General features: G+C 51.0%; 1 protein-coding gene across 6 annotated transcripts in view; it reads right to left on the bottom strand.

Moving 5' to 3' along the window:
• Window positions 1-23644, bottom strand: part of CYFIP2 (cytoplasmic FMR1 interacting protein 2) — a 45464-nt gene extending 21820 nt beyond the window's left edge. For 4 of the 6 annotated variants that reach the window (XR_002101158.1, XM_019535282.1, XM_019535285.1 and 1 more), the window contains exons 1-20: window positions 23507-23644; window positions 22535-22624; window positions 22342-22419; window positions 18411-18512; window positions 16171-16352; window positions 15599-15695; window positions 14986-15114; window positions 13487-13591; window positions 10644-10735; window positions 7196-7313; window positions 5548-5667; window positions 4951-5076; window positions 4494-4660; window positions 3733-3880; window positions 3134-3287; window positions 2517-2673; window positions 1647-1743; window positions 1152-1228; window positions 828-936; window positions 290-409 (exon numbers count right to left, since the gene is read on the bottom strand). Coding sequence is in view for 5 of the 6 variants with exons in the window: in XM_019535282.1 (XP_019390827.1) it covers window positions 290-409; window positions 828-936; window positions 1152-1228; window positions 1647-1743; window positions 2517-2673; window positions 3134-3287; window positions 3733-3880; window positions 4494-4660; window positions 4951-5076; window positions 5548-5667; window positions 7196-7313; window positions 10644-10735; window positions 13487-13591; window positions 14986-15114; window positions 15599-15695; window positions 16171-16352; window positions 18411-18512; window positions 22342-22419; window positions 22535-22624; window positions 23507-23623 (2385 nt within the window). In the remaining variant the exon portion in view is untranslated. The remainder of the gene's footprint in view (window positions 1-289; window positions 410-827; window positions 937-1151; window positions 1229-1646; window positions 1744-2516; window positions 2674-3133; window positions 3288-3732; window positions 3881-4493; window positions 4661-4950; window positions 5077-5547; window positions 5668-7195; window positions 7314-10643; window positions 10736-13486; window positions 13592-14985; window positions 15115-15598; window positions 15696-16170; window positions 16353-18410; window positions 18513-22341; window positions 22420-22534; window positions 22625-23506) is intronic. The other 2 variants (XM_019535283.1, XM_019535286.1) reach the window with 1 other exon arrangement.
• Between the last annotated feature and the right edge of the window lie 212 nt (window positions 23645-23856).

The following is a 23856-nucleotide window of genomic DNA, read 5'->3' as shown; positions in this document are numbered from 1 at the left end:
AGGACTTTCTTCTCCCAGGTCACAAGTCTGTACTGTTTGAGCTCCACAAAAAGCCCTGCTAACAGCCACACCACAGTTTATATATTGTTAATGGATAATGCAGCCACCGATGTGTGAATGGGCCAGACTGTAGGGCTCCCATTACTGTACAAATACCTACAATTAGGCAGATACTACAGTAGAGGAGATGCAGAGGAACAGGACAGCACTGTTGTGTGACTGCCATGCCACAGGGGACTATGTACGCTGGCAGTGGTCCTACGGCCCTCCCAGACACTCAGGGTCTTACCACGATGGACGTCAGGTCCTCACTCTCAAAGCGGCTGATAGCCTGGTCTAACGACTTGTACATGGCAGCTGAGATGCGCTGGGTAATAAGCCTGTTCAGGTCAATTGACCTCCCTAGCAGCTGTGGGAAACAGGAGAAGATACTTTAGATGTTGGAAACCAGGAGACGATACATCCAGTGGGTGGTAAAAGGCTTCCAAAATGAACCCAGACTTAAGCCCCAGAATGAGCATGGAGAAGGTTGGGATCTGGATCCAGACTCCACTGTTTGGGCTACCTCTGTGTAAAAGGAGTTTGTGAATCAGGATTGCAAACACCCTTCCCTTAGCCAGCAAATGCACCATGGCAGAATGAGGGTTTTGATTCAGATGCCTGTTGACTTCTTCCTGGTAAGAAACCGCTTGTTACCCATCTTGATGGTACCCAGCAATATAATGGGAGCTAAGCGCTGACATGTTCAGCTCAGAACAGGGCCTGGTTCAATCCCACTAGAGACCAAGGGACCGTTGCAATGTCTGGGCTGGCTGTGTGCATCGTACCTGGACGTGTCTCTGTTTGAGCAACGTCTCATAGCGGTTGGATGGCGGGTAAGGAATAATCACGCCGTAATTCTTACACTCTGCCCGGAAGCGCTTATCCAATAAGACACTGAAAAGGGAAAATATAGTCAACACATTTGTTTGATGAGCTCTCTTTCTCCCCTCTCAATCCTTTCGAGTGTTGTAATCCATCCTGAATCTTGCCTCCTTTCATCCTTGAACCCTGAGGATGCTCCCCAGCCCCTATGCACCTTGCATTCGTACCTGAACATATCAAACATGAAGCTGAAGGATTAATAATCAGTGATAATGGGATTCTCCTACCTGCCGGCCATGGCTTTGTAATAGGCAAAGATCTGATCCGCCAGCTTGTACACAAACTGGTCAAAACACAAGTTCACCTGAGGAAGAGAGAGGTACACATCTCATACAGTGGCATAAACGGCATCTAATAAGAGTCTAACGTGGGCTTATGTCTGTTTAGCACAGGGCTATTAGTCCCAAAGCATGACAACCTGCATTTCACATCCCTTGGAAACTGGACTGCCCTGCTCATGGCATAAAGAAATAGGACAACTGAGCCTTTGTCACTCTCTCTTATTCTCCTATTACTTATTATTGAAAAGCCAAGCTTTCCATCTCCAGTTGACTTTAACTCTCACAATACCCTTTGCTTCCTCTTTGTCCGTGGACAGATCTACCCTCTTAAGACTCTTCTCCATGATCTTAATAGTCTGCTTTCCTTGGATCCACAAAGATGGACCTGACTGCAGAATCAGGCCCTTAGGAAACAGGTAAATCCAGCCACCCAGAACTCACTTCAGCTTCAATCTCATCGTACAGGAACTGCTTTTTGAACTTGGTCAAGGCGTAATAGGCGCTGTCGTTGTACAGGTCTAAGGGGTAGAGGACGTACCTGGGGAGGAGAACAAATCACTATTTAGTGTGATGTTCATCTTGGCAAGAAAAGCAGAGGTGATGCGACCATACACACCGCCCCAACCCCAAAAGGACTGCTGGAGACCCCTCCTGCCAGATCCTCTCTCTCCATCCCCTATGGATATTCCCTCTCATACTGGACATAGCTAAAGAAGAGCTGGCCTTGTGCTTTTTAAGGATTTCCCCACATAAGATGATTTCCCGGCTGTGCTTTAAAAACATTTTTGTGCATTTCTAGCTAGACAAAGGTACCTCGGCACATCTTGACCTCTGCCTCAGCAAGGCACAGGGGTTGGCAAGGACCTCGGGAGGTCACATCTAGTCCAAACTCCTGCTCCAAGCAGGACCAGCCCCAACTCTATCATCCCAGCCAGGGTTTTGTCTACCCGGGTCTTAACAACCTCCGAGGATGGAGACTCCACCACCTCTCTGGGTAGCTTGCTCCAGTGCTTCACCACCCTCCCAGTGATAAAGTCTTTCCTAATATCCAACCTCACCTTCCCTTGCTGCAACCTGAGCCCATTGCTCCTTGTCTTTTCATAAGGAAACATTCACTTTATAACAAATGGTGACAACTCTTATGCCCTGGGAGTCTCAATCATGGACCCCACTGTGCTAGGCGCTGTACAAAAGGACTGGTCACCCTTGTTGCCATGACTACACACTACAGGATCACGCAGCTGCATCTAAATGCTAACCCTTATTGGGCTGCAGAAAGCTAGTGAATGGAGACACATCCAAGATGCTTACTCCATCATGGAGGGTTCTTTGGTTTCCAGGATGTGGTCCGTGAGTATCCACGGCATGGACATCTCGATGGGAAACTGGATGCGGCGGCCCATGGTCAGCTCCAGGAAGAACTCGCGGAACCAGAGCTGGGACAGGTCGCAGCACTGCTGCAGGGCTTCTGGAAACACACGGGACGTCCCGCCCCACCGCAGCGGAAGGACGGGGAGGTTACCGAGGAAGGAAAGCCCCAGGGAATCCAACAGCAAGGGATGGGAGGCCTGATTCAACTAGGGTTTAGGCTGTTCTCTGCCAACACTGTTTTTAAACTGCACCAAATGGTTGCGGTATCTCATCCCCTCAGTGGCAAAGAACATGAAGGATTGCTACCCCTGCTTAACAACTGGACACCTGGTTCGGGAACTTGACCAAGGCTATCTAGAGAGCCTGTGGCAGAGATGAGAAGAGACACCTCCCCACACCATTTCATAAGAACCAGGTTCAGTGCCTTAACTAGACCCCCACCACCCACCCCTGTCCATACCCATTGCTGGAAAAATCATCCTTAATCAAGAGGCTACCGGGGTATGGAAACACAGCCCAAGAGGGCAGGATTCACCCCTGCCTGGTTGTGGCCTCACCACTAATGTTAAGCAGGTGTGTGAAGAAGAAGGACTGCTTGTGAAACTCCTCGATGGCCAGCACGATGGGCCCATCTAGGCTGCTCCGCAGCGTCTTCTTTGAGCCACTTTTGTCTGCGATCAGCGACTCCAGCATGGTCCGGACCATGTACAGCTTAAAAAAAAGTAGTCATCACAAAGTGATGATAGGCTCTTTGGGCCACATAGCTCCTAGCAATAGTCTGTGGGCTGACTTCACTATCAGTGGCTGTGTCTACACAAGATGCTTTACTGTGCAATAGACTAATCTACTGCGCAGTAAAGTGTCACCACCTACACGTACAGGTGCTTACTGCACAGTAAATTAGTCTCGCACAGTAAATTTGCTACTTGCACATGCAGGTAGTAAATTTACTGCACAGTAAAGCCAAATAGCATTAATTGCATGTGTAGATGCGCCCAGTCTGAAGCCATTAGGTCCCTAAAAAGGCAGCCTAAGCACTGCAAAGCAAACCATGCACAAAGGCAACAACAGAGTTTTTTAGGATCAAAGATGAACTAAAAAAGAGAACATTGGGGTTGAGCTGCTTCACCCATAGAATGGGACAGCCTGGACCTACCTGCGTGCTCGACGGCCCTACCGCTCGCCGCGGGACCTTAATATCAAATCCGCCTTTGGGGTCCTTCTCGCCTCTCAGGCAGGGGTCGTTCGGGGGCTCGCGGCCTCCCTCCCAGTCGCAAATTGTCTTCCGAATGGCCTGAAGGACGCTGGGAGGGGGACAGCAAAATGCTCGAGTCAGACTTTCACTGCAGGGGAAAGTACCCGAAGCCACGCACGCGGTGGGATCATAGGAACGCAGGGCTGGAAGGGCCCTCACCAGGCCGTCTAGTCCAGCCCTCCGTCATCCCAGCCAAGGGTTTGCTCAACCTCCTAGACTGTACAGATTTCATAGACATAAGGGCCATTGCTGTTAGTCCCATCCCCAATGGGCATGGAGAAAAGCCCATCTCTATCCTCTTTGTTATCACCCTTCAAGTATTTGAAGACTGTTATCAAATCCTCCTCCCCACCCGTCTTTTCTTCTCCAAACTAAATAACCCTAGTTCTTCCAGCCTTTATCATCCATAAGGGATGGAAAAAGCCAGACAGACAGGCATGAGCTGCTCACACAAGGCAGCTTTGGGAGGACCGGGCTGGACTGGACATGCTGACTGTGTCTCAGGGGCATTGGCAACCACTTTGTACCAATTGTTTCTGAATGCATTGCTGACGGGCGCCTGCCCGACGTGGGAGATGGTATACAGCTGGCTAGAGAGGCTGACCCCCAGGGCTATTCTGGATCTCTGCATTTGAGATACAGTCAAAGGCTGACATCCCGACCTGATCAGGACATTCTTCTTCTTCCTGACGGCCTGCCGGAGCGGCTCGCGCAGCGTCACCTGAGCGAAGTCCTGCAGCGCGGCGTAGATGGTGTTTCGGATGGCCTGGTTAAAGACACTCTCCATCCGGCCCATCAGCACTTGCAGGCCCTTGATCATGGCAATGACCTGAGAAAATGCAGACAACCAGTTCCCCCCCTGCCTGAACAGAGTAGCAGTATTAACCCCCGCTTCGGTGAAACCTCCAGTCCCCGGATGGAGATCCCCAATGTCCGCGAGCATCCAGCTCCCACAGAAAGCAATTATACCTTTCAAAAAGTAGCTCTCCAGGACTTGCAAGACATCACCCAGCAGGGCTTGGGGCATGGTAGGGAGCTGGACGCTGATACACCAGCGACTGCCTTAGCTAAGAGATCATCCTTTCCTTTAAAGGCACTGGAGGCAGTGTTTGCACCTACCTCCACAAAGGCAAACTTCTCCTCGCTGGTGTAGTTGTAGCGGGTGGCTCTCTCATACTCCTCCGCGGTGCCCGGGCAATCCTTGTTGCAGAACTTATCCGTGGGATGAACCAGCTTCCAGGAATACTGGGAGAAGAGAGCAAGGGCAGGGCAACGGGGTCACTCACAAGGAGCAGAGCCGTGTGGACGGAAGAGGGCCAAGAGACACGTTCCCGCACCCCCTCCACGGCTCTCCAGCAGCCCAGCACTGAATGAGCTACTTCCAGAGGCTATCCCCCCTCCATGCCCCTCACAACCTTACTGGAGGGCTGCAAGCGGTGCCATTCATTTACTTTCCCTCCCTAACATGCGTTTGACCTCCATGATTTATTCCTAAAATTCTCCATGCAGCAACACCCTCCATCACCTTCCTCTTCTGAGATGGTGCGCTTGCCCTCATGTCAGTAAAAAATGGCACATTTCACTACATCCTTGAGTACATTTTCTCTCTTTTTTTTTTGTGTGTGGCCTTTCTCTGGTTGAATTTGGCCATAAACATTTCAAGCCCTCTTGGGAAGAAGCCGGTGAGGATGGTCCGCTGGGGGATGCGGTACTCACCACCTCCATGACATGGGCGCTCCACTTGGAGAGCAGCTGCAGCCCCCGCAAGGCCAGGTCAAAGAGCTCCCTGTATTCCTCATCTGATTTCTGGCTGTCCAGTCCTGAGCCGGTGACCACCTGGAGCAAAACACACAAGGGCAGCATGGGACGGAGAAAACCGCCCGGCCGGAAATGCCCTCCATGGAGCGAGAGAGCTCGTGGCTCTTGATTTGCCACCAAAATGCAGCTCAAATGATTTCATAGTCAGAGATAGAAACACGATGGGCAATATATTCCCTGAGAGGAACTGCCAAATATTTGTGCAGATGGAGCTGGATATAGCCCTTTTCAATCACTGGGCCTTGCTTCAACTTATTCCCTGTCCAGCAAAACTGGAGAAAATAGACAACCCCTCTTTTATCGTCCCTGCTCCTTCAAAAGCTCTGGCGAGACACTTCCAAGACTATCCAGGTCTTTGGGATACCCCTTTTTTTATTCATTGAGCACTTTTGCAATCATTTAAATTGAATACAGAAAAGGCGTAGGGACCCTGGAAAGCAGAGCTTCAGTCATAAATGCCAGCGACCCAGCAGCAGCAGAACAATTACCAGATGCCAAGAAGAAGGGGCCTCCCATTAGCCAATAAATCAAAACCACAATAAAGCCCTATTATTTTCTCCTTGTTACCTCCTTCCCATGCCCTGAGAGGGGCTTTGTTTTGGTATGAATGACAGCCTCCCTCTACACCTCCACTGACATCCATGGGCCATGATGCGTGCTAGATTATGAATGTTTCATCACATCATTAATCACATATCCTTTTTTGTAATTTTACTAATGAATCTGCGTTATAATAGATTTCATAGATTTCATAGACATTAGGGCTGGAAGGGACCTCGGGAGATCATCGAGTCCAGCCCCCTGCCCAAAGGGCAGGAAGTCAGCTGGGGTCATAGGATCCCAGCAAGATAAGCATCCAATTTACTCGTGAAGGTGTTCAATGTAGGTGCTTGAACCACCTCCGCTGGCAGACTGTTCCAGACCTTGGGGGCTCGGACAGTAAAGAAATTCTTTCTTATGTCCAGCCAACATTCAAAAACACAACTGATCCCCTAAAAGACATGCAAAGACAGATACGCACCAGCCACTAAGTGCTATGAGACCCCAAACAGGGACCACAGAAGTTTTGTGCTCCTTTCCCCTTCCAGCCCGGTCCCCGGCAGGTCCCCAACACCTCCGTCAATGTGTCTGCATTTCCTCAGCTCTCCAACAATTCATCCCCCTGGACCTCTGCACGCTACCAATCCTCCGCTCATCTCTACCCCAGACCCCAAGCTCATAGACTTTGTGCTTCAATAATCAAAAACATTTCTCAAGTTTCTGCTTTAGAGGCAAGAGAAGAGTCTTGTGCAGCAAATACCAGAAATCGCCATCATTTAATGGCTCTGCAGCAGACTGCAGCTCTCACCGTGCGCCCAGGCCATCCAGGGGAGACGGTTACGGCCCGGGGGGGAAGGTGACGTGACTCGTGGAGCAACGTCCCCCACTATGTCCCTCTCCCCTCTCACAGCCCACAGGCACCGTATGCCACCCCACGGCCTGGCCTCTTCCCTGGCCGGCGTGCAGGCACCAAGCGCCCTCCAAGGAGGCGCCCGGCGGTGCTTACCTCGCTGTTGCTGTAGCGAGCGAGCTCCGAGATGAAGCGGATGTGGTCGTCGCGGATCTGGACCATTTGCTCACAGATGTTGTACTGGGGACTGATGCTGCTCTGGGTGCAGGTCCACCTGGGCAGGAAAGCAGCCTCCTGAGCGGGCTGAACGTGGCTGTCCGGCTCTGCTGCTTCCTTCCCCCTTAAAGCATGTCCTCTTCGGGACGTGCCTTCTCAGCGGACACCCACCCTGCCCCTCATCCCGGCCCGAGACACCGCACAATGTGTGCGTGCACACACATGGGCATACGGCCTTTCTCCATCCGGAGGATGGCTTGCACCGCGCCAGGCATGGTTTTCATCTACCCCTGCCATCAGTGGAGGTCTTTTTCAATTCAGCCTCTCACAAAATGCAGAGGTGCGTGCTGTACTTACCTACTGGCTGTGGAGGGGGGGCTGGACAGACGGTCGTGGACGGGCAGCCATTATCTAAGCTGCCGTGCAGCTGTACGGCATCGCCCCTTCCTTTCCTTCCAGATTAAGACCAGCCAGCCTCAAAGTGAGTGACTAGCCAGAAAAGATGCCTCCCTCCCTCTCCTCTTTTGGACCTGGACTATATCCCCACCCCAACAAACAAACCTGCACTGGAAAAAAAGGCAGGGAACGGTTTACGGGGCTCGACTTGTTTCCTCTGAGCCCCCTGCTCCCACTGGCTGCGTCAGGGACTTCGCAGGGAGGGCCAGACTAGCCCCTTTCTATTGCCACAATAATAAGTGCAAGGTGGTATAATAAATGCAAAGGAGACCTGAAACCACATCATGAGTGAATCCCCTTCTCCCGGCCAGGACTTAAATGGAGACCGTGTCACAAATGAACCCCCTTCTCCTGGGCACGACCATCTGGGGACTTGACCTCGGAGTTGTGCCACAACTATTTTGTGCAGACATTTCAGCCCAGAGAAATCTCGTGCATTATTTGCCATGACGATTGCTTCGAGCCTCTGACGGGCAGTGGTACGATCCATCGTGCTCCCTCGGCCTCGCGCCTTCACCAGCCGAAGAGGCACCTGAGTCAGCTGCTTATTCGGCCGAGTACCAGTGATGCTCCTCATGGAGACATTTGCAGCCGCTGCAGACCTGTCACCTACTCGGCCACGTTATTCCTCGTCACGCCTGGTCTCCCACGATCCCACCAGCCGACTCTTACCCGTCTCAGCGTCCTGCGCTTCCCCCAAGAGACTTGGGCAGGCTAGCAAGGACGCCCAGTGCGGTGCCAGCCCAGCCTGCCACATATAATCAAGTCCATATGGGAGAAATAAAATGCCATGCAAGGAAGACAACAATTAATTGCATCTTGGAAGGAGGGAAGGGAGAGGAAGGGTAAGAAGGGGAAAAGGGATGAAAGCAAGAGCCTCAGTACAGGGAATATATAAAATTGCCCCTGAAACAGTTTAAAGGCCCAAGTCCCATAGCGCCTTGGCTGGAGAACGACTAAGGAAAGAAACTGGTTAGTAAAGCAAGGCAGGGAGAGAGATTCAGTGCATTGCGGCTGGGGTGATAGGCATGTTAGAAATGATGGAGAAACAGAGAAGTCACCAGCCAGCTAGTCTTGAAGAGGACAAAGTGAGCAGAGCTGTTAGAAAATGGTTGTGGGAATATTTTAGTATGAACAACAGTGGTTTAACCAAAAAAAAAAAAATTATATGTGGGCAGACCTTCCCCAGTTTTTATGTGCAATCGTTTATTAAAAATCTCCATGCCATTTGATTTTGGAAGTCTTTAAGATTTTCATCAAGCAACACATTTTCGTTGTTTTACCCCAAACGGTTTTCAAAACCTAACATTGTCCAAAAGACTGAAAAAAATAGGACTTTTTTTTTTAAGAAAAAAAAATTTCAAAATGTTTCCCCAGGAAAAACAATCACGATGTTTCAGCCAGTCTGAAGAATGAGGACGTGCAAAGTGCATTTGAGGTTGGAAAGTGAAGGACCATCCTTTCCTCCCAGCGGAGAGGTGGCTCAGGCCTCCGCTCTGACTGCAGAAAACCAAATATGAAGCAAGCTGATGAAGCACTAAATGGCATTTCCTAGCCTGGGGCTATTTGTATGGAGGCTACTCCCCTTGCAAGGCAAGACAAGAGGGACCTGCGTAGCGACTGCGGATGGAGCAGGGTCTCCGTGATTTACGCTTCCATCATCTCATCTCAAGCCAACCTTGAGGACGAAGGAGAGCTGAGTTTGCAGCGTTTAGCTCATTTCCCGAGGGCTCACGCCCACACGGCAAGAACCGCCAGCAGCAACCTCACCTTCGGGAAGAGGCAGAAATAAAGATGCTCCAAAGAACAGCGGAGGCACAAAGGGAGCGCACTTCTGTATGCTGCTTGTCTGCTTTTGGTCCCGTGGATGAATCTTTGCGCACGAAAGCCCGAGTGATATCAGAGCACCATAGTGAAACAGGGCTGAACCGGACCATGTGAGCTCCCCCAGCCCAGCCCCCCGAGTGAGGCAGGATTATCCCGTTCAGCCAGGCACAGCTCAGATCGGCAGGGCAGGCAAGTCACCAATGCACTCGTGTCCGAACCTATCTCGGAGATACACATTCATCCCTCCAGTCCTTTTCACCAGTAATCAACAGTTGTGCAGAACTGTGAAGACAACTGTGACTTTTTCACATGGGTTGGATGCAACATCCACCGATGCTTTCGATCTCATTACACAGGATTGCTACCTTGGATTTGGGTCCAGATTCTAGATTAGCGTCTTGCAACCCCCTTGCACTTTTGAATCACTTGGCATGGAAAACCCTGGGGCAAAACTGAATTGTCCGTACCACAGAATTCACATCTAAAGCACTGGAGCAACAGGTGTGCCTTTCCTTGTCCAGGGTGAACCCTCCAGCTGGGCAGGATGCTCACTAACCCCATGGACAGGTGCCCCGGGGTCACAGATAGAAGCCGGTGCTGCGGTCATGCTCTGGGGGATTTTTCATCCTGGGTCAAACTTGCGGATGAAAATCTGCCCAGAGCAGGTCCACATCACTTGTATTTGCACACTTACACACGCTTGTCCATGTGGGCACGCACACACCTCGTGAGCACCTGTACTGACACTCACCCAGGCAAGCACCAAAGCACAGACATCGCACCACGTAACGCTCATGGGTGCGTATCTGAGCTCCCCCATCCATGTGTCTGGGCTCACAGCCCACCACGCGATCACAACCACAGAGCCACTCGGGACTGTGCGCACACTCGCGTGCTTTCATACCCACGGGCAATTAAGTCCACATCATGACTTGCTCACATTCACACGTGCCATTGGCTGTATATGCACACGCACTCGTATGCTTGCAGAGACAAGCTGACACATGCACACACACCCTGCACAGGGTGACAGCTGGGCCCACGCCCTTACTCCCTACCCACTCAGGACACACAAAAGCCAAGAGACATTACGGCAGGCACTCACTTGGATTTGTTCTCCTCATAGTGAGCACTGGTCTTAATGTATCTGGCCAGTTCTATCTGCATATCGCCGAATAAAGGGACCACCTGCAGCTGCTGGAAAAGAAAACAGAAGATGGTTGAAATACAGCAGAGACCTCCTGCGGCTGGAGAGCAACACACACGGACACAAGGGAGGAACAGATAGTCTTGGTCTCGGGGACAGTCACAACTTTGAAGGCCACGGCTGCAAGTGGTTGGAGGCTAACGCAAGGTGTTTAACACTGAAGAACCAACCCTCAAAGACCTCCGTTCCCCTGATGCCACTGACACCTTATTGTCAAACAAGGGGCTGTGCCAGGATGTGACGGTGGGCACTTGTGCAGCCCCGACGGCTGCTGGAGAAGGGAGAGCGCATGTGTAGAAAAGATGCATAAGATACCAAAACAACACCTCTGGCACCCCCGAAGAAACCCAGACACACGGGATGAAGAGCAGCACAGCAGCCAGGGCTAATTCTACTTCCAAAATGAGCAGGGCTGCAGCATCCTCAGGGCATTTCCTAGAGCAAATGGAAATGGATGATTCCCTGGTGTCTCTCGTCTGGGGCACCGCTTTCCCAAGACGCTAGCAGCAGGATTGACCGTTCACAGGTCCAAGTTTTCCAGGAGGACCTCTCTCCTGCAATGAAGGCGGACCTCTCTCCTGCAATGAAGGCAGTCTTCTCCTCAAAGACCAGCTCTCTTTGGATTCTGTCTGCTCCACGTGTTTGTGCTTTGCAAGCATAGATGACTTAGATGTCCTGAGGATGGGGAATGACAGCTTGCCACTGTGACTATTGGGAGGTTTATTGGCCAGTAGGTTGGTTTGGTGCCCACATGGCTAATATTGGTATCGCTCTCGTTAGCTATGACTTGAGAATGGCCCTAGAGTTGCCACAAAAAGGCCTAAGCCAGCCCAACGCATCTTTGAAAGATGAGCAACAACTGGTTGCTCAAAGATCATTTCCCTTTGCATTTAATAAGGTTCTGGAGAAGGAGATACACCCTCCCTGGCTGTTGAAATGTCTCGAGGGGAAGAAGTGTGTGTGTGGTGGGAGGGGGTCTCTGACTTGGCTATATTTTAATCTTAGCTGAAAAAGTAACCCCAAAGCAAGCGATCATCAAACATCCAGTGACAAAACAACCACTGCTCATGGGGCAGTGGTAGCAATTCTCCTATCCTCAAGGGAGGGCTGCTATTACCACCTCCATCTACCTCCTCGGATGGGTCTGAGCACAGGGTTTGCCAGGCTGTCTTCAGGTGACCTTCTACAGGGGTTTTACATACAAAATCAGCTTCCTTCACAGCTCAAGATCCTGGAAATTTGGTTAGAAAAAGGAGCTGGGGGGGGGTGGAGCTGGATCCTTCTCCATTGGGATGTGGTGATGCAGACAGGTGCATTTGGATGAGACAGCACCAGATACCACATGTGGCATGAGTGGAAAGAAAGTTGGAATTAGCACAGCTTTTTAGCACAGCGAGAGATACTTATATCCCTGTGTTGTCCTCCGATGCTCAAAGAGCATCACAGCCATTAACACAGCAGTCCAAACGCACTGAAAAGGCCAAGCTCTGTCGATGATGCTTGATTTGAACCAAGCTTAAAGCTCAATGCGGCAAACAGGAGCAAGGGGAGCAGCCAGAACATTTTGGGCAGTTTTAATAATTTTCCTAGGGTTGGTGAGCTGTGGGCTCAGATTCCTGGAGGTCTAAGAGAAGCTTGTCAGCTCGTTATGCCATCTCATTGCACGTGAGAGCCAAATTAGCAGAGCTTCTCGTGCACAGACATCACCACGGGCTCAGTCCTTTGGTGTTGCAGCACAGGCTGCGGGTGAAAAGGCAGGGCCTGGCAGCCCTGGTGCAAGTGCCTCGAGGCAAGGGCAGAGGCTGCTGTCATTGCAAGGGTGAAGCTGATGCAGAGCAGAAGCAGTTACCAGAACCAGGAGCTTTCTCCCATTTTAGGAGAGGAATTCAGCCAATAGGACTCAATAAAAACAAAAAAGTTATTGGCAAAAGGACTCTGGGTAAGGAGAACTAATGGTCAACAGGACTTCATGGAAAGTTCCCAGGGTACAATCAACTCCACAAGGAAAATATCCTACCATGTGCTGTCCACAGCTAGACCTGTCTGCGGGGTCTGATATGACCCACACATGCACTAAGCACGCAATGTGTGCTCAGCCCTGTGGATGACAGCAATGGGAAGAAGAAGGTTTCTGCATGGGGAACTGCTGCGGCTCAGGTCAGGGGGTGCCAGCACTGGGCTCCCAGCCCTGGAGTGCAATCAGACAACCTCATCGGACTCGATGATCTGCTCTGGTCCCTTCTGACACTACTAACCATGAAACTATGAAACCTACAGAGGGTAGGAAGGACAGGAGAAGGGAAGCGTATTAGCTCTTCGCACCTTCCCACAGCAGCTGGTGGAAGTGGGCCAGCTTGGACAGGAGATGCACCCAACCCCACAAGGATATCTGGCAGAGGAAGACACTTCCAAGGGCTCTGATGGCAGCACACGGCATGGCTTCCTCCCCCCAGCAGAAAGGAAATTAAATTGCTTCACCAAGCCTCTGCGCTAACACTTTATGGAGCCTTTCGGGGCGTGCAGTCAAGCTAGCGGGAGGCTCCAACACTTATTTGTTCCTTCCAGGGCCACAATTTATGTCATGAACCAGCAGGAACCAAGGTAAGAGGCTGTTTGGGTCACTGTATCCCCATGGTCATTTCACGGCATCATGCCAGTGGAAAGCCAGCCTTTAAAGAAACATTTCTGCTAACTTTTTCAGTTTGCAATAATCCCAAGCCCACCCCACGCGGGTCACTAACCTTGAAGAACTTGTCGATCTTGCTGAGGTTGATTCTCTTCTTGGCATCCAGTTTGTAAATATTACTGACGTTGCCATCCATCAGATACAGACCAAACCCCATCACCTGGGAGGACCAGATCACAGAAGAGGCAAGAGTTATTGTCCAGCAATGGCATGAAGAGGTTGCCTTTGAATTTGGCATGTGAAGATGCCACTTCTGGCTCCAGTATCACAGCTCCAGCTAAGCCGAAAGGTCAATGGGGGAATTACATTTTTGTTAAGACAAGGTTCTTTGGGTGAATCTGATCTCTTTTGTCAATAGATATATTACACACACATATATATATTTATATATTGATAAATATATATACATATAAATTTTAAAAATATTTCTATATTTTTGACAAATATGTCGTCCATACAGATACTGATATATCTTTTGTCAATACAAATATTTTTTGTCAATACACAGTACATTTGCCTTGGTAATTTGCATCTCCCCTCCTCCCAAAACACCCCTCAAAAGGCAGTTTAGGCAGCCAAAAATGCCATCAAAAAGCAGGAAACATTTCCTCTCAGAGTGAATTAGGGAGCATCTGTCAGAGATGTATTTGGCAACCGTGTTGGTCTGAGACAAAAAGAAATGCAAAACACTAGAAGTCTTGGTTCAGAGATGATACGTTTATGAAACCAGCTGAGAAATCACACCAAAAAGAAAATCTTTTTCTGCAGATTTTCTTCTAATAAAAGGTATCATCTCTGAACCAAGACTTCTAGAGTTCTGCATTTCTTTTAGGGAACATCTGTAATTTTGCCCCAGGGATGTTTCAGCCTGTTGGCAGTGGCAGGGTTCCCAGCTGTTGCAGCACTGCTGGAGACCACCCCGAGCTGCACCATGCAGGACTGCGAAATCTGCAGGGGGGTCAGATGCAGGGTTTTGCTCTGGCACACGATGCTGCTTCCGACTTCTCTCCACCTGCTACCAGGGACAGCCCAGTTTCTAAGTGCTTGCATATGGAAACAGAAGCATCCCTGTCTGTAGTGCCTTTCGTCTGTGAGCACCACCACCTGCTGTCCAAACAGCGCAGCACATCCCTGGATCTTTTCTCCTATGCCTGAAGAAGGGTGTTTGTGCTGGAAAGATTGCAATTAAAGAATTTTTTTTTTTTTGCAAAAATCTAGTTGGTCCAATAAAAGATATCACCTCTACCACGAGTTCTGGTTCCTGACGCATCCCTGGAGCATTGCACAGGCCAGCTGCTAGCCAGGGGGAGAGCCAAGAAGGAGAGAGGTGATGGTAGAGAATAAGAGAGGGAAGATAAGGAGGGATGGGATGCAGAAAGAACAGGGAAAAACGACAAGGAAAAGAACGAGTTTTGCTCCGGTCAGGCTGGGAACACGGTAATGCTTCAGAAAGCTTGTGCGGGACGTCTGTGGGACCCAGGGCTGTGTCCAGCCGGGCAGGAGGTCGTGGGAGCAGACAAGAGACAGCACCCCAGGAGCCAGGACGTGGGGTACCTTCAGGAGCATGTGCTTCTCGCTGGGGGTCAGGTACATCTTGTTTTCGTAGTAATCCACGCAGATGTTGACAATATCCGCCAGCAGCTCCTCGTAGCCCGGGATCACTTCCAGCTGCTGATGCAAGCACTGAAACGCCGAGACACCCCATGTGAACCCCAGGGAGGAAGGGCAAGGGGTCGGGAACGTCTGAGGGGACCTTGGGAGCATCTGCCGAGACCTGACTTGCTGCGTTCGGCTTAATGGCTCGTGGCTCTCCCCCCTTCTGAGTCAGGGGGCTTGGGACAGCTTCACAATCAGGGACTAGGCTTTCTCCACCTGTAGCCCCAGTTATGGGCTGGCAGCTCGGTGCTCCTCTGGGCATATTTCATGCTCCCTTCAGGGTCCACGTGCCGCCCCATATGGCGGAAACCCCCATCTGCCCCATCCCTGGGAGGTAAGGCCATAACCATCGCAGCCCTGTGGCCACCTCCGCCGCCAACCCTGCGGGGCTCTGAGCTCCGGCTGTGAAATCACAGCTCCTTGGTCCTACAGGCGACGGTGACCTTGCGTGTGCGCCACTGACCTGTAACTTTGCTGGGAGAAAGAAGCGTGCGCGGGGGAATGGACTTGCCTGCGTGATGCGGTTGTGGTTCGCCAGGAACATGGAGAGGTTTTGGGACTCCTGGATGGACTGGGGATCGGCCATCTTCCGCAGAAACTGGGCTGCCCTGCAAAGGAGAGCTCCTCGTGTCATTCCCGCTGCCTCGCTTGAAGTCAGGGCTTAGTTCAGAGGCCCAAAATGTATGTGAGGTTAAAAATAACCCAGCCACAGGCTGACTCCTTGCATTTCCATTCACTTTACCAGCCCTCTGGTCCTTGCAAGCTCTGAATGAAAAGATCCAGCTCTCCTGCCGGCAGTCCTAAGAGCTTCAGCTACTCACATGCCCTGTGCTGTGTGAGCCCGTGAGACATGGCAGGGCTATTATCCTTTCACTGATGGGGAACCATAAGCCCACAGAGGGTGAGTGACCTGCCCAAGGTCACACAGAGAACCAGTGGCAGAGCAGACTTGAACTCAAGTCCTTCAAGTCTCTGCTTCTTACCTTCCCCCTCCTGCCCTAGGAAACAGCTGCAGCATGTCCTTGTCCACCCCCCAGCACACTACCAGAGCCCACCGTCCCTCTCCCCACCACTGCCCCGCACCTTTTGTAGGCAGAGTGGTCATTCTTGACGCTACACTTCATGTTCTTCAGCTCGTCCAGCACGGCAAACATGTTGATGAACTTCCCCAGCGTGAGCAGATAGGCCTCAGACACAAAGTCCTTCCTCCTTTCCGCGTGGCACAGGCGCTTCACTTCGCTGCAGAACCGCTCGATGGCTTTGCGCTGAAAGGCAACGGGGCAAGGCCGCGCTCAGCAGGCACCCGCTTTGCCAGGGTGGCACTATGTGACCCACAGGTGCAGCATGCCTGGGTGCAATATCTGTTCCCGCTGCTTGGTTGGTCCAGAGGGCAAATGGCCATCAACAGCCACCCGCTGACCCCTTTCCTCAGCTCAAGGGAGACAGGGCTGTTGCCTTTCCAGGCTTATGACCCATTAAAGTGACCAACTGCCCTGAATTTTGCAGGAGGCCTCGCGAGGCCAATTGGTCCCAGCTTGGCAGACCCTCACCCCTATCTCCCTGCAGTGCCAGGCTGTGTCTGGTGCTGCACAAATATGCTTAACCCTGCATCTGGTTTTGGAGGCAGATAGTAGTGCAGCTGCACTGCAGGCAGCTAATGGCAAGGGGATGTGGGGTCCACAACCTCTAGGGTTGGATAACTTCAGGGGGGTCCCGGGTTGTGGACACTGCTTCCACTCCGCCCAGAATGGGGTGTTATAGCCCCCTCCCCGCCCTAGGAAAAGACCTGGCTGCAGTCAACGCTAAAAGCAGACCCCAATGCCCAGGGCTCTTTGTGCACTTCAAGTGAGCCACTGCTTTTGCTCCAGGGCCTCTGCCCAGCCAGCACCCAGCATGCTGTCATGTGAGCGCTTTGGGACCAAAAGTCTGACCATTGCTTACACTGCAGGGAATTATGCAGAGAAAAGTTAAAAATTATGCAGAGAAAAATTAAAAATTATGCACTGAGTCTCAGCTGCTGCACATCGTGCACACCTTCAACCCTGCCAGCAGGGGCAGGGGCTGTGCACCATGCAGGGTGGCCCACCCCCAAGCCTGACACCTACCCACACACACCCCCATGCCCACCCACAAACCCCATGCCCACCCACCCCCCTGCAAAAAGGAGCTTCCCCCCACTCACCAGCTGTGCAGTCACGCACCACTGCACTTGGGGCCTCCATGTGGGCTCCCAGCCCTGCGGAGGTGGAGGCACAGAGCCCACCTGGGTTAAATTATGCAATTATGCACAGTCATACATTTTTTGCACAAAATTGCACAGGTACATAATTGCATAATTCCCTGGGGGGTGCACCTGCTAAATCGAAGCCTTAGTGTCCTTACTTATACTGGACCATGCCATGAAAGGCTGTTTGCCTCCAAACACTTCCATTATCAACCTCTTCTGGAGGATCTTGCAGGACTATCTAAACTGTGCCTAGCTTTGCCCCTGGACAGATGAAGAAACTTCTTGAAAAATACCCTAAGTCCAAACAACTCTTATTTGGGGAGTAGGGGGAAGGGACATGGTCAGCCACGTCTATCAAAAAATGTTCACTTGATCACATCTGAGAAGGGTGGGTGGCATCGGGCATCAGACACTTCCTACCTTCATCAAAGAGCACTGGCCTTAATTATCCCCCTCTGCTGCAGAAATGCCAGCACAAATATCCCTGATGAATTCCTAATGAGGAATGTCTTGCATTTGAAGGCTTGTCTATCTCACTATGCAGTTGGTCTAATTCAAGATACCACCTGACAAAATCCTTGCCTCTAACACAAACCTCGTCTCCTCTGTATTTCATCCAGCACCTGACTTTCAGCTTCTGGATAATGGTCGTTTCATCCTCCACACAGAGCACTAACCAACCACCAAAGGTTATGGCTCTCCAAGCCAGTACAGTGGCTGCCTTCATAGAAATATACTGCACTGTAAATACATTGTACTGTATGCACATTGCATTGCAGGGCAGATGTACTGCGTGCGGTACAAAACACATATAGTGCAGTCTGTATATTTTGCAAGGGCTGAAGTCTGCTAGATTTGAGGAACTTCAAAGGTCTCCTGTCCCGGGTCTGGATTTTGAGTATACAGTTAAAACTGAAGCCAGGCAAGTCATGTGGCTTTGCTGTGAACATATTCCATTGCCAGCTGCAGAACTAAAGGGTTTTGCCCTCAGAGGACCCAGAGAGGCTTTGCCTTGGCTGCCTGGGAAGGAAACCAGATCAAACAGACCATGCAACATTCATGAGATAGGTTCCTACCTCCCTGCTCCACCAGTTACCTGGAAATACATGAACTTCATCAGTTTGGTGACCTCTGGCTCCAGCACTTCCACCGTCTTCTCGTAGATCTCTACCCGGTTGGGCTGCTCATTGCATTTCACCTGGCATGCAACAAGAAATTGGCATCACTCCGGCTGGCATTTCCCTTTGATGGGCACTGGCCACCACCCTCTGCTCATGCTCATGCCAGGGTCCAAGTGCCAAGGTGGCCGCTAGCCTGAGACTGAGGACAGCGGATGCATCTACACAAGATGCTTCCTACGCAGTAGCCTAATAATGCTGTGCAGTAGCGTGGCGGTCAAAAACCATGCTAATCGGCTACTGCGCGGTGTTATAAGGCTATGGTGCAGTAACCATCACAAAAAAACCATGCGCTGGTGCTACTGCACGGTAAATGAAGTTACTGTGCATTCAGTTATTACTTCATTAAGAAAACACTAAACTAAATGTGCAGTGACTATGGTGCATTAACAAATGCATAGATGTGCCCAGTGTTGATATAACCCCAAGCTTGCTGCCCAGACTGAGAGTGAAGGGACATGGGCTAGCTCTCAGATATGCAATACTCTTCGTTATTACAGACATAGGGGGTGGCCTCCGGTACTGTGCTGAGAAACAAAATCCCCCCACATTTGCCCTGAACCCTGTACATGAAGTCAGTCCTGACTCGCTGTCACAACATCAAAAGTCATGATGCCATCGAGCTGCCCAAAAATTCACCACCATGATGTTACGTAGCTGCCAGTGCCCAATTTCTTTCAGCTGTGAGGAGCCCTCTGCAAATCAAGCCCATGCTGGGATTACTTAGACTGAGGGTGGGAAGGGACCTCGGGGCACATCTAGTCCAACCCCCTGCTCCAAGCAGGACCAGCCTCAACTACATCATCCCAGCCATCCCATCCCATCCCCCATCATTGGGGGGTGTCCTGCCTTCTCAGTTGGATCTTGCTTTCTCTTTTAAATATATCTACTTAATAACTCCCTTGCTCCTGGAAAGCTGGACAAGGGGAGTGGCAAACACAGTTTCCTCCGCCTCGCTGTAGCCCTTTTGCAGACACGCTGGGAAGTGTTAGACATGTTTACTCCAATCCGACGCTGCCCAGTTTCATCCTGTTCTGAATTCATCTCATGCTGGGCTCATTGGCCTCTCACTTCACCCCAAGACAGTTGAAGGCAAGGCCCTCCAGCCCCTCCACACCACCAGCAGCCAGACTCCAAAGCTCCTTTTTGGAGGAATCCCCTTGTGCTACAGACACTCCCAGCCTCCCCAATAGGGCACAAATTGCATGGCCCTGCTACCACATAGCACAATTTAAAGCAGCTCCATAGCTTCTGTGTCGTGTGCCTGGGACAGTCCCTAACCCCCAGCTGGCTCCTCTGCGTGGGAGGATGCAAAAGCAGCTCTAAAGCTGTCCGTGCCCCTGCTGCACATCCCCTGAGGATCGGGACCTGAGTATTTGAATTGTATGGTCACATGAATTATTTTTCATCACTTGGGCTCCCTCCCCTCTGCTGCAGCTGGGGCACTGGGTTTGCTCCATCACGTGCTGTGCCTCCTACAGATGCCTGTAAGGGAAGTGCGTGTTTGGCTGAGTAGCTGTCAAAGGGGAGGGGAGACATCAAAGCACATGAAACCCCTTCCTGCATGCTCTTCACATGCTCCCTCGTGCCATCGATCTCCTTCAAGCTGTCCACCGCAACACTGCCCGCAGGCCTGTTGCAGCGATCACAGAGGAAACTGCAAACCAGCCCCAGGAATTCATGGGGAATAAGCAAATATTCAGCCAGGAGCATAAAGCTGGGCCCCGTGGGCCAGCAAAGAGGAGCCCAAGGGGAACTGAATCTTGACCTCTCCAGCAGATCAAAAAGGTGCAGACATCAGCATGTGGCCGTGGGGAGGCTGCACTAGCCTATCCTTGTGGTAGGTTCCCATTAGCATTTTGGCCTTTTTTTGGCTAAGATCAAAGTTTTTGGCACTAAGGGGATGTTAAGATTCATGAACCAAAGTCATGAGGGAAATACAGAGTACCCGAGTGAGGGACTAACATAAGAGGGATAGGGGTGAGGAGGGGACCACAACTAGGTTACAGAAAACACAATGTTAGCCAACTAAGCCTGGGGGTATTTTTTTTGGCACCACAGGGAATGGTTTCAAGGCTGGCTCTGACCCTATGGGGGGGAGTTAAAACTCACTGCAGGGGGGCTGCAAAGAGGATGGAGCTGGACTGGTCTCAGTGGGGGCAGATGACAGGACAAGGAGCAATGGGCTCAAGCTGCAGCAAGGGAAGTTGAGGTTGGATATAAAGAAAAACTTTCTCACTAGAAGGGAGGTGTGTGTAAGTGCTGCCAGGATCAGGCCCTTCACAACTCAGGCTGGAGTGTTTGTTGCAGCAAATAGGGTTCAAAATGCATCTAAATAGTAAGTGGTGGGAAAGAAGAATTTTCCTGGAAAAGGTGTGTGGAGTGATTAGTACTGAAATGCAGCAGTGCAGGACATGCAGGTGCTGAGCCCAGTGGGGTAGGGAGTAGTTTTCCCATCTCTGGAAACTTTTTTGAGGTTTCAAAAATGCCCCTGTTCCATGTTGGGAAAATCCAGACGTGGGAAGCTTGTCACAAAAAAGCAGAGAAGGAAAGACCCATGCCAGGAGAGCCAATAGCCCCTTGGGGATGGCATCCAATGGGTCAGAGCACCGAGAACAGGGAACAGAAATTGGGCTTCCCTTGTCCCAGTGAATGCCCAAACCACTGGGTTAAATCCTGCTGTATTTCAGCCTTGACTTTGATCCCTTCAGCCTTTGCCAGGACTCAGTTACCGTCTCTTTTTGTGCGACATGCTCAGGACCTGCACAATACCAACCTAGAGGTGGTTGTCTCCAAGTGGTACATGCAGGAACCACGCGAGACACTGCATCTTCCCCCTGTCTCATATGGCCTCACTGCCAGCTATCCACCACTGGTGGGTCACTGCCTCCCAGCAGCTTCGGGAGCCTGCTTCTCACAACACATACTAAAAATATATCCTCCTTTCTCTCAGCTGTGAAATCTCAACTTACTGCCACTCTGTCCACATTTGACAGTCAAACGACTGAAGGGCTTCTCTTCAAACATAACTTGATGTTGAGATCTCCAAGGAGGCCACCAAACAAGCCAAGTTTGCCAATTTTGGTCATAGATATTTTTGAGTTATCGGTCCGCCATGCTTGTCAGGAAACCATAGGGGCAAAGTGAGTTAGAAAAGACTCTGCTAATTTTTCTCTAATTCCCCCAGTACATGCTGGGGGGGTGGGGGCATCTGTCTGGGATGGGATGCAATGGGCTGGGGACACAGCACCGTGCATTTGTGCTGGGGGTTGGACTAGATGATCCTTGAAGTCCTTCCAACCTTAGGATCCTATGAAATCACTTCTGGGGTGAGATAAATCTCAGCCTCAAAATAAATTAGCCACATCTCATCCCCGTCTGACCCCAGTGCTCTTTCCTGCCTAGGCAGGGGTTCGGACTCAATGACGTACTGAGGCCCCTTCCGACCCTAATATCTATGAATCTATGAAAGCAACGGCTGTTTGTACGGTAGGATGCAAACTACAACATGGCTTCAGTTCTAGCAGGGATGGACAGAAATGAGTCCTACCCCTGTTCATGGAGCAGAGCTCATGTATACAGAGCACATGTCCCTAGGCCAGCTATCAGCAACAGAAGAACTCTTTGCAGCTGCTAAAGCAGCCGTCTCTCTTGCTACGCCTAGAAGCAGACACCCCTCCTTTCCCTGGTTGGTGGATGGCTAGTTTGGAGAAGCAACGGGAACCTTTTTCCAGCCTTCCTTCTCCACGTCAGGGTCTTCCCTAGCTAAGTCCTAGGCATTTGGAAGGGAAAGCCAGCTGGCTGCTCCAACGTTTCTTTCCAGGGAAGAGGTCCTGGACTGTTTCTTACCTGGGGTATGGCCCTGGAGCAGCTCCTCCACGTGTAAAGCATCACGGCATATTCGTGTCCTTCCTCCAGCATTTCATTCTGAAACACACAAGTGCTCTGCTGTGAATGGCCCACACCTGCTAGCAAGACTCACAAGTCAGCATGCAGGGACTGTGCCCTCTCCCCTGAGGACAGCCCTTGCAGACAGACTCACCATGCTAGAGTGCACTGTCGCCTGCTCGATGTACCTGGCGATGCCGGTCACAAAGGCGTTTCGGTCTTCAAAGTTGGTGTCAAAATTAGCCTGGGGATACAGCAGACGGTCAGCAATTAAAGCCATGTTGATTAAGATGACAAGCACAATTGCTGATGACTAAAGGCTCCATAAAACCATGCAAGGGGGGTCCCAGTTGATGTGGAGAAATAAATACTGTAATTTAAGTGTCCAACATGCACACCAAGACCGATGTTGTGTGGGCATCTTTACACATTAACACAGGGAGCCCACTGACCGTGAAGGCAGGAAGAGCAGAATAGAGGACGCGGGCACACGCTATATTTGCTGTATGTCCTATCTACCTGTGTGGATGCTGCAAGACATGAGCACACGCATAAAAGGAAGAACCAACAGGATCTGCACAGGCTGAGGCAATGTCATGATCTTTTCCTATTGCAGTCGCCCTCTCCCATCTCCTACCTATACCCACTTTTTGCTCCTTCTAATCCCTCGCTGAACTGGGTCTTATTCAGACCTGAAGATCCTTTTTGCTAGCCTGCAGTGCACACAGCCCTTGGGAATCCCAGGGCTAGGTCTCTACAGGCTTGCCTAAACCCTGGGCACCTGCAACACAGGGTGTGGAAAGAGGTAACAGTTATACTGCAATCAAAAAAAAATCCAGGAAAAGCTGCTGTGATGCAACTATTACATCTGCCCGTTCCTACAGCGATGCACGTGATCTAGCAACACCACTGACACTTTCGCTGCACCTCCTCAAAGTGATTCAGGTATCTTATACGGCTACAAGTGCATATAGACATAACCCTTGCTGCTGCATGCTCTGGAAAGGCAAATCTCCCTCCCCTTTTCAAGGGGTTAAAAGTTGCATCCATTCACAGGCTTTGTCCCAAACACCTTGGGAAGGCACCATTACAACCCTCGCCTCCCTCCTGAGAAGTGGGAGCGTACCTGGTACATGATGGAAGATGGGGGTGGTTCGATGCATGGCTGCTGGTCAGGCAGGGGCAACTCCTCCAGCAGGTCCACGTTGGACAAGGCATCCTCCAGCGTGACGTGAGTGGTCATGGTCCCGTCTGCAAAGGCGCTGTGCTGAAGCCAAGGGAGAGGATGGGCTTTGAGAAAAGCAGCTGGCCTCAAAGACTCACAGTAAAGGAGCTCAGAGAAAAGGGCTCAGCTAATCCCAAGTCCTTGGTGGACTTCCACTGCAGGCAGCCCAGCCACAGACTAAGTTCACGGGGACCACCACGTGCCCAAGTGAAAGACCACGTTGCCAAAGGGAAGGCTCACAACAGCTGGAC

This window comes from Crocodylus porosus, unplaced genomic scaffold, assembly GCF_001723895.1.
Source record: "Crocodylus porosus isolate Cpor-Errol unplaced genomic scaffold, CroPor_comp1, whole genome shotgun sequence".
NCBI lineage: Eukaryota > Metazoa > Chordata > Crocodylia > Crocodylidae > Crocodylus > Crocodylus porosus.
Note: the sequence above shows the minus strand (reverse complement) of the source record. Positions and strands in the feature narration are given on the sequence as shown.